This window comes from Narcine bancroftii, chromosome 4 (genome assembly GCF_036971445.1).
Source record: "Narcine bancroftii isolate sNarBan1 chromosome 4, sNarBan1.hap1, whole genome shotgun sequence".
Taxonomy (NCBI): domain Eukaryota; kingdom Metazoa; phylum Chordata; class Chondrichthyes; order Torpediniformes; family Narcinidae; genus Narcine; species Narcine bancroftii.
Window position 1 is genome coordinate 69,778,429 of NC_091472.1, and position 13,068 is coordinate 69,791,496.

The window sequence follows — 13,068 nt, forward strand, 5'->3', positions numbered from 1 at the left end:
CCAAAGCTTCTCCACATCACTTTCATTTTAAAACAATTAATCCTCTTTATTTCAGCACTTCAAGTTTAATTGTCACTGCTCTTACATCTCCCTGTGGCTTAGCACAAACTTTAGTTTGATAACTTTTATGAAGCTCCCTGAGGTACTTTAAATACACCCCATAAAATAGATCACTGTGACTTCATACAAAAACAATTTAAGATGCAACTATCAGAAGTCCGCAATATTCAACACTATTTTTTACAAAGCTGTCCAGTTATAATAAATAATTGAATCCACCATGTGACGACAGATCCAAATGACAACAAACATGTATTACTGTCTTCTGCTGGACACCCTTGGAATTACAGTTCATGTGATTTCACAACTTCTGAAGTAATATTATGACTATTTCATAGTTCATTAGCAAATATATAATACTGAACAAAATTATGCATCTTTCTGTTGTAACAGAGTCTACAGAGATGTTTTTGGGAGATAAATTGGGAAAGGTTTGTTAGAGTAGGTCACATACAAACACTTTAAAACAGATCTTATTTAAAATACTGGAGCTCTGCCCCATGGTAGACGTAGCGACTCCAGAGCTTTTGAAGAGTGCTCAAGAGACCTCATTAATGGATTGTTGTTTGCAAAAGTCAACAGATGAAAGAGAATGTCGGAGCCCATGCAGTCTGGAAGAGGGCTCGCTGTTGCAAGAGGGTTCTCAGAGAGAGAGAGAGAGAGAGAGAGAGAGAGAGAGAGAGAGAGAGAGAGAGAGAGAGAGAGAGAGAGAGAGAGAGAGAGAGAGAGAGATCACTTGTTTAGTGTTATAGCCAGCAGAGACAGCAACTGGGACTGGAACAGGACAAGCTGGCAAGCTTATGTAAAGCTCAGTTGTAAGATGGCCTGGTCAAAGCCCTTGTGGTCATGCAAGAGGAGAGGACTGGCTGTCTGTAGCTGCAGCAAATGTTCACGAGCAACTTTTTTCCATTATCTCTAGCACTGAGATACCAAAGTAGTTTTGAGATATTGTGTACCAGGGATAATCTGGAAATTCATACAAGTCCAAACATTGATAACTGCAGTCCAGGTGGCTAAAGCAATTATAAGAATAAGAAATAATTGCAAAAAGGAAATAAACAGTATCTACACTGATGAGTTGACTTCAGTCCAAATGGTTAGCTGCAAAAATCATAGCAATAGAACCATAGAACACTGCAGCACATACAACAGGCCCTTCTCGATTGTGCCACTAGTTCCACTGACTTGCACCCATTCCATCACCCTCCAGACCTCTCCCCATATCCAGATAGTTTTTTTTTAAAACTGCATCAACAGTGTCTGATGCAGTGATCAGTAGTAATAATTTTGGGGAACAACAATTACAGAAGAAGTCCTCACATCACTGACTCATACCCCCTTGCTATTTTGGACTCTAGCCAGACTTATCTCAAGCAGGTCACAGTTAATTACAATTGATTGGGTTTGGAGATTGTGAAACTAGCTAAAAGAATTATTTCTGAATTAATGAGTTTGCACTACATACTTAAAAAATGCAGTTATAAAGCAAGTCATCACCAGATGTGGTTTGTAGTGTGCTACATTTAATTGGCAACAAATCTCTATCCTGGCATCCAATACAAGCAATGAAACTACACCCTCTCTTTCCAGCAATTGTGAATTCTCTTAAATTTTTATTAAACATTTTATGCATTGTAGCACTATATTAATGGCAGCCTTTAAATTCACATCCTGTTAGAGATGGAAGGTCAATCAGTATGAAAAATCAGCTCTCCCACTCAAAAGGAAATGAGATGAACATTGCTCCCTCCAACAAATTAACATTGTAAAAAACAATCCATTAGTTACTAGATTGAGGACACGTTTTGAAGAAAAATGGTGACTAAAGTCCTATAGTTACAAAGTTTTTCACCAGTCTTTTGCTGCAAGAAGCAGTAACTGGTTTGAGATACAATTTCCTGAGAATGTCCAAGGGCATTCCTGGACAGGTTATAATGTTGTAGGGTACTCATATCAAAATGTGATATTTTGTTTGCATTTTATTATGGCTAAAACAGTAACTTTTATTTTACAAAAAACTTTGGCCTATTTAGGCCAAAGCTGTTATAATATGTAAATTTTAATTAACTAAAAATAAGTATGTAAATAAGTATGTATGACTCAATCTCAGGCATGCGAACAGTCTTTCAGTGATCACTTTACCAGAAAACTGCTAAAATCAGTTCAATGATAATCAAACAAGGGCTTGTTTTGTTCTGGGAAACTGGAGTACCTATGGGAAACACACACATTTGCAGAAAGAACATGGAAACTCCACACAGACAGCAGAAGAGAAAATTATTGAACCCAGATTGCAGCACTAACTGCTGTACTATTGTGCCATATGTGGAGAGGAACAAGTGACGGTAAAGATGTCAGCTTAAGTGTGTTTTCAATTTTTTTTTTGCTTTTCTGCAAGGAAAAGCAGAAAATGATTGTTTTTCTTCCCCCACCATACCCCCCTTCCCCCCCAAAAAGGATGATCCCAATCTTATGGCCACAAAGAAGTCTTCAGATTAGGACCATATCCTAGAAAAAAAACCTTTCAATGATACCCCTACAACTGGCCCAAAGACATAACTCCTCATCCACTATTACTGAATTTGGCAGATGTAATTTCTGACTGACATATGTGATCTACCAGTGTTTTGGGTTTTAAATACATTGAAATATATTCTATACATTGATACAGAAATTGTATTATTTGAACTCATACATTTATAACTTGCACGACAGAATCACTCTCACTAATAGCAATGAGGTTGACTTCCAGGCCAAACATTTTGGCAGTTTCCGCAAAACAGGATGTCAAGCGCTGAAGAGCTGGCTCTGAATGGGCAAATAAAGCAGCATCATCTGCAAAGAGTAGTTCACGGACAAGTTGCTCTTGTGTCTTGGTGTGAGCTTGCAGAGACTGCCATCCGTGCAGTACCGGATGTAAACAGCGTCTTCATTTTTGAGGTCCTCCATCAGCCAGCTCCCCACCATGACTACCAGCCCCCCCACATCTCCATCGGGCACACAAAACTCAAAACGATCAACCAGTTTACCTATCTCAGGTGCACCATTTCATCGGATGCAAGGATCGACAACGAGATAGACAACAGACTCGCCAAGGCAAATAGTGCCTTTGGAAGACTACACAAGAGTCTGGAAAAACAACCAACTGAAAAACCTCACAAAGATTAGCGTATACAGAGCCGTCATCATACCCACACTCCTGTTCAGCTCCGAATCATGGGTCCTCTACCGACATCACCTACGGCTCCTAGAACGCTTCCACCAGCGTTGTCTCCGCTCCATCTTCAACATTCATTGGAGCGACTTCATCCCTAACATCGAAGTACTTGAGATGGCAGAGGCCAACAGCATCAAATCCACGCTGCTGAAGATCCAACTGTGCTGGGTAGGTCACGTCTCCAGAATGGAGGACCATCGCCTTCCCAAGATCGTGTTATATGGCGAGCTCTCCACTGGCCACCGTGACAGAGGTGCACCAAAGAAAAGGTACAAGGACTGCCTAAAGAAATCTCTTGGTGCCTGCCACATTGACCACCGCCAGTGGGCTGATATCGCCTCCAACCGTGCATCTTGGCGCCTCACAGTTCGGCAGGCAGCAACCTCCTTTGAAGAAGACCGCAGAGCCCACGTCATTGACAAAAGACAAAGGAGGAAAAACCCAACACCCAACCCCGACCAACCAATTTTCCCTTGCAACCGCGTCTGCCTGTCCCGCATCGGACTTGTCAGCCACAAACGAGCCTGCAGCTGACGTGGACATTACCCCTCCATAAATCTTCATCCGCGAAGCCAAGCCAAAAAAAATATCAATGAGAACATGGGAATCTCACGAATTAAAAACCAAATCCAATTTTCTTTTATAGTCAACATTTAAGACAATGGACTAAGTATTACATAACACAAAATTCTAAATAGAAAATGCTGGAGCTATGTAGCATAATGTCCAAGTTCCACAAATTCTGAGAATCTGTTTGTTCTATATTAGGTTTCAGATTTGTTCATTTAACCTGCATTTTTTATATGAAATTATAAAAAAAGAGATACAGCACGGTAACAGGCCCTTCCAGCCCATGAACTTATGCTGCCCCAAATACACCCCAGTGATTAACTAACCCATCAACCCCATTCATCTTTGGAACATGGGAGGAAACTGGAAATCCATTCAGGCACAGGGAGAATGTACAAACTCCTTACAGACAGCCAGATTCAGACCCAGGTTCTTGGCACTTGAAATTACAAATTTTGGTACAAGTACAGTACCCCTTATCCGAATACTCGAAATTCATAAAGATCAGAGACATTTTTCATTCGTGGTCCCATAAGGTAATATGTAATAGAGTTCAGAAATCTTGATCGAAGAATGGGATGTTGTGGACGTAAGTAGTGTGTTATTGAGTGTAGATTTTTCAATATACAGTGTATGCCTACATGTGCATATGTAAATTTTTGTATTGCAATGTGAATGCAATGATCTTTAAGTCTGAGTGAAGATGTGCATTTTTAAAAATGGTGTTCCAAAATCTGAAAAAATCCAAAATTCATAATATTTCTGGTCCCATGCATTTGGATAAGGGGTACTTGACCTGTTATAGAATAAACACCATATCTTTAATGGATAAGGAAACAACAAAGAATTTTCTTTCAAAAAGTGGTCATTTAGACTGGGACTTTAATCCAAAGTGCAGGGATTGCTGCTACAAGAAAATTCACAAAAAGGATAAGAAAAGGGGAACTATCTATAGTGGAGGTTAAAGCATTTTGCTACAGTTAAATCCAAATTTGCACCTGACCCAAGTAATGCTTAATTCTGACACAAAGATACAGTAATAATTCACCATCCTATTTTATGTAGCCATTGCTCACTTTTCTGGGTAAAATGGTTATAAATTAACAAAATTTAAACCTGGCAATTATCAGAATTAACCATTTATAAAACTATATATATGGAAAGAAGATGACTGTTGATTTTAAATGTATTCCATTTTCTGATTTGATCATATTTATTTTAGTAGAGCTCAACAGCTAGAGGAGAAAGGACACAAGAAATTGGAATGCCATTTTAGTTTATTTAGTTCTAAGTCGTGCTATTCAAAAGCTGAAAAGGAGACATCTTCCCTGCTAAAACATTTTTTAATAACAGGATGAAATCAGAAAATACAGAAATAATAAAAAGTCAGTTCACAAAATAGGTTTTTTCAGATTAATTCAAAGGAAGAGATTTAGATTTTGTCATTTATATAAGCAAAATGTTACGTACAACAAAAATTCAATCTGTTTAAAAATAGAATTCTGGAATACTCACCTCTCTGACTAAGAGCTGTGGTGGCAGTGAAACTGAAAATATAAGACTGCTAAAATGATAACCAGCAGATCCCACTTTAGCAGACACCTAATAAATGAAAAATTTCTGTTCATACCAGAGCATGGACTTTTGCTATCAATTAATTACTTTAATGAAGAAGTTACTCCAGTTTGAAAACAACCTACTTTGCAGTCAGATATTATGTACACCAAAAAAAAAAATTGACCTTGTTTCCCCTTTCTGGTACAAGAAACATTATAGATATACCATTTACATTATCATATATATTTATGAATGTGCTTTTAAAAAAAATTAACTGCTGTCTATTATCAAAATAAAGATTATTTCCAACATTTGATCTGTTGAGGAGATGGAGGTTTTTGAAATTCATTGCCATTAGGCAACATTGTTCATTAATAACACTATTTTTGTGGTCCAAAAATCAGGCTTCGTGACAGTGATAAAATAGTTAAAATATTTGTTACAGGAAGAAGAGTTCTCCCAAGAAATATATGCACATTTGATTTTCTTCAGAACTGTATTTGGAGTTCTCATTAGCTGATGAATACCATGCCACATAAAAATCAACTGAGAGGATTGAGTCTGGCTGGAAATACCGCAATGAGGGAAGTATGCTGTCTTTGTAATGAAGAGCATTGAGGTCAGAAACTATTCAAGCACAAATTATTTGGTTGAGTTTGAGAACATCATGGCTTATCCAAGACTGAAATTTAGGCACAGAAGCTCAGGACCAATCAAAGGCAAATGAGAGAACCATAGAAAATTATAGCGCAAAAACAGGCCTAGTAGGCCCTTCTAGTCTGTATCAAAACTTTTTTTTGCCTAGTCCCCCTGATCTGTACCTAGTCCATAGCCCTCCATACCTCTCCCATCCATGTACTTGCCCAAATTCCTCTTAAATGTTAAAATTGAGCCTGCATTCACCACTTTAGCTGGAAGCTCATTCCACACCCCCACCATTCTCGGTGTGAAGAAGTTCCCCCTAAACTTTACCTCTTTCACACTTAACCCATGTCCTCTAGTTTGTATCTCATCTGCCTTCAGGGGAAAAAGCCCATCTACATTTACTCTGTCTATTCCCCTCAATTTTAAATACCTCTATTATATCTCTCTTCATTCTTCTACACGCCAGGGAATAAAGTCCAAAGCTGTTTAACCTTGCCATGTAACTCAGTTCCTGATGTCTGGCAACATCCTAGTCAATATTCTCTGCACTCTTTCTATCTTATTGACATCTTTCCTTCAATTACCATAAACATTTGTGAATAATGCAAAGCCCACCTCCCCACCCCCCACCATTTTTGAGGAGAAGAGAGAAAAACTTTACCCCCATGTATAATATGACTCCCCGTCACCCGCCCGAGCCGCGCTGCCGCCTACCGCCCGCCCGAGCCGCGCTGCCGCCTACCGCCCGCCCGAGCCGCGCTGCCGCCTACCGCCCGCCCGAGCCGCGCTGCCGCCTACCGCCCGCCCGAGCCGCGCTGCCGCCTACCGCCCGCCCGAGCCGCGCTGCCGCCTACCGCCCGCCCGAGCCGCGCTGCCGCCTACCGCCCGCCCGAGCCGCGCTGCCGCCTACCGCCCGCCCGAGCCGCGCTGCCGCCTACCGCCCGCCCGAGCCGCGCTGCCGCCTACCGCCCGCCCGAGCCGCGCTGCCGCCTACCGCCCGCCCGAGCCGCGCTGCCGCCTACCGCCCGCCCGAGCCGCGCTGCCGCCTACCGCCCGCCCGAGCCGCGCTGCCGCCTACCGCCCGCCCGAGCCGCGCTGCCACCTACCGCCCGCCCGAGCCGCGCTGCCACCTACCGCCCGCCCGAGCCGCGCTGCCACCTACCGCCCGCCCGAGCCGCGCTGCCACCTACCGCCCGCCCGAGCCGCGCTGCCACCTACCGCCCGCCCGAGCCGCGCTGCCACCTACCGCCCGCCCGAGCCGCGCTGCCACCTACCGCCCGCCCGAGCCGCGCTGCCACCTACCGCCCGCCCGAGCCGCGCTGCCACCTACCGCCCGCCCGAGCCGCGCTGCCACCTACCGCCCGCCCGAGCCGCGCTGCCACCTACCGCCCGCCCGAGCCGCGCTGCCACCTACCGCCCGCCCGAGCCGCGCTGCCACCTACCGCCCGCCCGAGCCGCGCTGCCACCTACCGCCCGCCCGAGCCGCGCTGCCACCTACCGCCCGCCCGAGCCGCGCTGCCACCTACCGCCCGCCCGCTCGCCTGCGGAATATTTTAAAATTTTACTCTCGTGTATAAATGTGACCCCCCCCTATTTTTGAGGGGGAAAAAATTTTCACATTATACACGAATAATTACGGTAGGGGACTAAAACTGCACACAATATTCCAAATTTGGCCTCGCCAATGTCTTGTACAACTTTACTGTAACATCCCAGCTCCTATACTCAATTATGAAGGTCAAAATGCCAAAAGCTCTCGTTACAACCCTATCCACCTGTGATGTGATGTCACTTTCAGGGAATTATTTGTCTGCATTCCCAAATCCCTCTGTTCTACTGCACTCCTCAGTGCTCTACCATTTACTATGCATGTCCTTTCTTGGTTTACCCTTCAAAAATGCAACTCCTCACACTTGTCTGCATTAAATTCCATCTACCATTTTTCAGCCCATTTTTCAATCTAGCATAGACTTTTCTACAAGCTTTGAAAACCTTTGCTGTCCACAAATCCTCCAATCTTAGTGTCATCTGTAAACTTGCTGATCCAATTTACTATATTATCATCTAGATCAGGTGTGTCAAACTCAAATTCATGGAGGGCCAAAATTAAAAACTTGGACTAAGTCGAGGGCCGAACTAAATATTTATTGAAATTTTTCAACAACATCTGCATGTTTTCTCTTCTTTCAACATATGTAATGTTAAACTTTAGGATATAAATTTAGGAGGATAATGTTACAGGTCAGGAGTAGGTAGCTCAAGTTCACCCTTTGCTTGACCTGAGGGAAACATATTTGGTCCCTGTGGAGATGTAGTCAGCATTCACAGGCTGCGTCCATTTTGGACTGCATCAGGACTCAGCATTTCCTGCTCACTCCTCAGGCTCTAGGCCTCTATTCACCCTCGACCCACCATCCCTCTACCTGACCAGTCCTTTACCCAACCTCTACTCACCCCTCACTCCACTCGCTCTGCCTCTACCCACCCCATCCTATACACGCCCCTCTACTGCCTCTCCCCTCAACCTGTTCCTCCCTCTATCCGTCTCTCACCCTCTAATCACCCATCCCCTACTCGCCCTGCCCCTCCCCTTTTACCTCTTCCCTATCCACCCCTCCTTCTACTCATCCCTCCCTCTAACTGCCCCTCACACCACCATAACTTCCCCTGCCCATTACTCCTCACCTACACCCTCTGCCCACCCCTGCTTACCCACCCACTCAGGCCCAGCGCGCTGCCGATCAGCCTTTGTGGACAGCCACCATCTCTCTCTTCACGTGCAGGGCCGAACCAGCTATCCCTGGGGTCCGCGCGGGTGCAAGCGCTGAAGGCCGTGGCAACCGGGAGAAGTGCGCTCGCACTGTGGAAGGGCCAGTCGCGTGGGGCTCGCGCTGCCCGGGGGCCATGTGCAGCCTGCCATGCCCGTCACACCGACAGGAAATCATAGGCGCTCGCCCATCTGCCGCACTGCTCGACATGTGGGAGAAGTGACTGGCTGTGCGGGGAGCCTTCCAACTGGCTTGCCGGCTGATGACATCAACAGACTTCTCGTGTTACAATTTCTCGTGTTACAATGGGGAAGGATGTGCAATGAAGGGGGAGGATGGTGGGGGTGACATTACTAAAAACAGCATCGGCTCTTGCTGCAGGGCGGGCCACCTCTAATACAATTTTGAAATGATCTTGCGGGCCAAATATAATTATATCGCGGGCCAGAGTTTGACATGTGTGATCTAGATCAATGATATAGATGACAAACAACATTGGTTCCAATACTAATCCCAAAGACACACCACTAGTAACAGGCCTCCTGTTACTAGTTTTCTTTTATAGTCTTTTATAGAGAAGCAACTTTCCACCACGACTCTCTGGCTTCTCCCATCCAGCCAATGTCAAATCTACTTCACCATGAATACCTGGTATCCGAATCTTCCTAACTAACCTCCCATGAGGGACCTTGTCAAAGGCCTGATTCAAGTCCATGCAGGCAACATCCACAGACTTTCCTTCATTAACATTCCTGGTAATCTCAAAAAACTTCAAGATTAGTTCAATACAACCTACCACACTCAAAGTCATGTTGACTATCCCTAATCAGTTTCTGTCTATTCCAAATAATTGTAATTCCATCTCTTAGAACAGCTACCATTAATTTATCTACAATTGACGTCAGGCTCATTGGCCCATAATTTCCAGGGTTACATTTGGAGCCTTTCTTAAACAATGTGAGCTACCCTCCAATCTTCTTGCACCACACCCGTGGCTAAGGTTATTTTAAATATTTCTGCCAGAATCTCTGCAATTTCTACATTAGCCTCCCTCAAGATCCAAGGGACTATCTTGTCAGGTCCTGGGGATTTATCTACCCTTATATGCTTTAAGACAGCAAGCATGTCCTCCTTTTTAATCTGTATTGTTCCATGTCCTCACTATTTGTTTTCCTTACTTCCCACTACTCTGTGCCCTTTTCATGAGTGAATAGTGACAGAAAAAAAAACATTTAAGACCTTTTCCATCTCTTTTGGTTTCATACTAAGCTGACCACTCTGATCTTCAAGGAGACCAATTTTGTCCCTTACTATCCTTTTTCTTAATATACCTGTAGAAAGCATTAGGATTTTCCTTCACATTGTCTGCCAAAGCAACCTCATGCCTTCTTTTATCCTTCCTGTACTTTTAGATCATATATTCTGGCTATGTCCCTCCCTTTGTAACTACTAGAAAGTGGTATTGACTACATTATCTTTAATTTTTTTTTGTAAATTTGTGGCACTGTGAGCAGTGGAAGAAACACAGCCACCACGTTGAGGGTCATTAACGACCGTTTTTATTCAAATTCAGGGTTGGACCTCGAGCTCGGGTGTGAGCCTCATATGCTGTTGGGGGGGGGGGGGGTGGAAGGATGCTGAGCTCAGCCAGTGTCCACCAGGAATCGGCGGCCGGTGGATCTGTCCATCACACGAAGGAGGCCGTTTGTGTGGCCAACTGTTGCAGCCATCAACAGCGGCTGTCCTGGTCATTTCCCTGAAACCCACAGAGCTGCCGGCACTTACGGGATTGCACTCCCCAGCGCTGGTGGTAGAAACACCAGGTCGATTGGCCCTCCTCTGGCTTGGTCTTGGGAGCGGCTTGTGGTGGGCTGGCTCCTGGTCATGCCACCTGGTTGAGGGTTGCCTCATTCTCCCTCTTCGTGCGCCAGAGGGCATCCGCATGGATTGCTGCTCTCCTCAGGTTCAAGAACTCTTCATCTGTGAGGAGCAACTGGATGCCCTCCGGCATCTGTTCCAGGAATATCTGTCGGAAGAGAAAACAAGGCTTGTGGTCTTCTGCCAGGGACAGCATTTTGTCCATCAGTGCCAACGGACTATGTGAAGGAGCCTGGAAGCCTGTTGCTGGGGAGTTAGCCTGAAGGTTCCAAGCAGCAAGTCTTTGAGGGCGGTGTTCTTGCCCATAGCTGGGGGGGTGGTGGATGATGTCATCCACCCTTGCTGCCGTATCTTGGTCCAGAGCACTCACAACATGATAGAACATCGTAGCGTCTGAGGAGATGTTGCAGAGTTGAAATTGTGCCTCCGCCTGCCCGAACCATGTTCTCGGTCGGTGGGTCCAAAAAGGAAGCTTGATGGAGACAGCGTTAACCTCTGCTGAATCCATGGTGTTTTGAGTCCAGAAAAACATCTGGGCTCATCGGGGTCACCACTGTGGCGGTGTGAGCAGTGGAAGAAACACAGCCACCACGTTGAGGGTCATTAACGACTGTTTTTATTCAAATTCAGCACGGCCCTTTAAGCACGAGCTCAGTCACCTGGTGTATTGTGACATCATAATCACTGCCCAGGGTGTGCGCTGGAAGGGATGCTGGAGTCAGAGAGAAACCTCTGACGACATCATTTCCCCATTGCTGCCCCGCCATGTGGCGATACAAGCGGGGCTGGTTCACCATGAGGATGTTCTCCACCACAAATTTTATTTTTTTATTTGCATCAATACAAGTACAGTGTTTATCCATATCATAAAATATAATAAAAACAATGATGCAAAAAGAGTACATAATTTAATATTTTCTCCCCCCCACCCTCCCCAAATAAAAGTAAGAAAGATAGAAGAAATAAAAGCCTGGTTGATAATCATATAACCTCTCGATTAATTTAATTTAAATTTACATAATGATCTTGAACCTTGAATTAACTAAGGTGAGTTGGAGCGGGAGTGGCGGATGCTGTAGATGAAGTCATAGCAATAAAAGTCATAAGGTTTCCAAATCTTGTGGAACTTTTCTGGTTGATTCCGTAAATTGTATGTTATTTTCTCTAATGGTATATAATTTAGTAGTTCCATTTGCCATTTATTCAACCCCACATTATTGTCTAATTTCCACATTATGGCTATACATTTCTTTGCTATTGCTACACTTAAAAATTTCTTCTGATAAATATCCAACTTCAAATCAAAAATATCTCCTAATAAAAATATTTTGGGATCTTTCAAAACTTGCACCTTCATAACTCGTCCCAATAAAATACTTGTATCTTCCCAAAATTTTCCTACTTTTTAAACATTGCCAAGCTGCATGGAGAAAAGTTCCTACTTCTTTATTACATCTAAAACATTTATCAAAACAATTAGAATTAATTCCATGTAATATGATGTAAAAAATTTAATTGTACTATTTGGCATATAACATTAATTGTATTAGTTACACATTCATGACATAATTTTGGCCATACTTGATTTTGTATATTTAAATCTTCTTCACCACCACCACCCCCCCCCCACCCCACAGTGTCCATTTATTGCTGTTTTTGGAATGAGTGAACCAATGGACTTAATTTTGACTCCATCTCAATCCCATGCAGTTGCTTTTGCTTCCCTGATTGCAACAAGGCTCATATTGCTACAGTGGAAAGATGCTGTCCCTCCCATCGGATTTGATGGCAACCTCTCTTTAGAGAAAATTAGATGCTGAACTACTAAAATGAGTATTAAATTTTTTAAACTCTCTTGGGGTTCCTTTTTTAATTAATTTCAAAATGTATTATTACTATTGTTTTTTTTTTTATAAAACTTCTCCTTTTTACAATTTCTTGAACAATTAATATTGAAATTAGTAGCTGACGCCTGGCATTGATAGTAAATCGCTCGTATAATAGGTTGGGGTTAGAAATGAGTTATAGATTTTTTTTCCTTTTCCTTTTTTAATTAATTACATGGATCATACATATCTTGTTTATTATCTGTAATTTTAATTTATTTCTATTTGAACTGTATATCATATGTATCTGATATATTTTTTCTTAAAAACAAAAAAATATTGAAAAAGTCTCCTGATTTCTTTCATGGGATTTTTCTTGCATTTTTATACTCCTCAAGTACCTCATTTGCTCCATGTTGCTTATACCAGCAATACACCTCCCTCTTCTTCCAAACCAGATCCCCAATATCCCTCAAAAAAACCAAGGTTCCCTATGCCTGATAACTTTGCCTTTGATCCTAACAGGAACATGCAAACGCTGTAGTCT

At 43.4% G+C, this 13,068-nt stretch overlaps 1 protein-coding gene across 7 annotated transcripts in view; it reads right to left on the bottom strand.

Moving 5' to 3' along the window:
* pus10 (pseudouridine synthase 10) overlaps positions 1-13,068 on the bottom strand; it is a 103,133-nt gene that overhangs the window by 37,452 nt on the left and 52,613 nt on the right. For 4 of the 7 annotated variants that reach the window (XM_069931533.1, XM_069931531.1, XM_069931530.1 and 1 more), the window contains one exon: positions 5,363-5,449. The exons of 2 other annotated variants lie outside the window; for them this stretch is intronic. In XM_069931533.1, coding sequence (XP_069787634.1) covers positions 5,363-5,449 — 87 coding nt within the window. Of the gene's footprint in view, positions 1-5,362; positions 5,450-10,602; positions 11,301-13,068 lie in introns of those variants that run through there. One more of the 7 variants, XM_069931535.1, reaches the window with a different exon arrangement.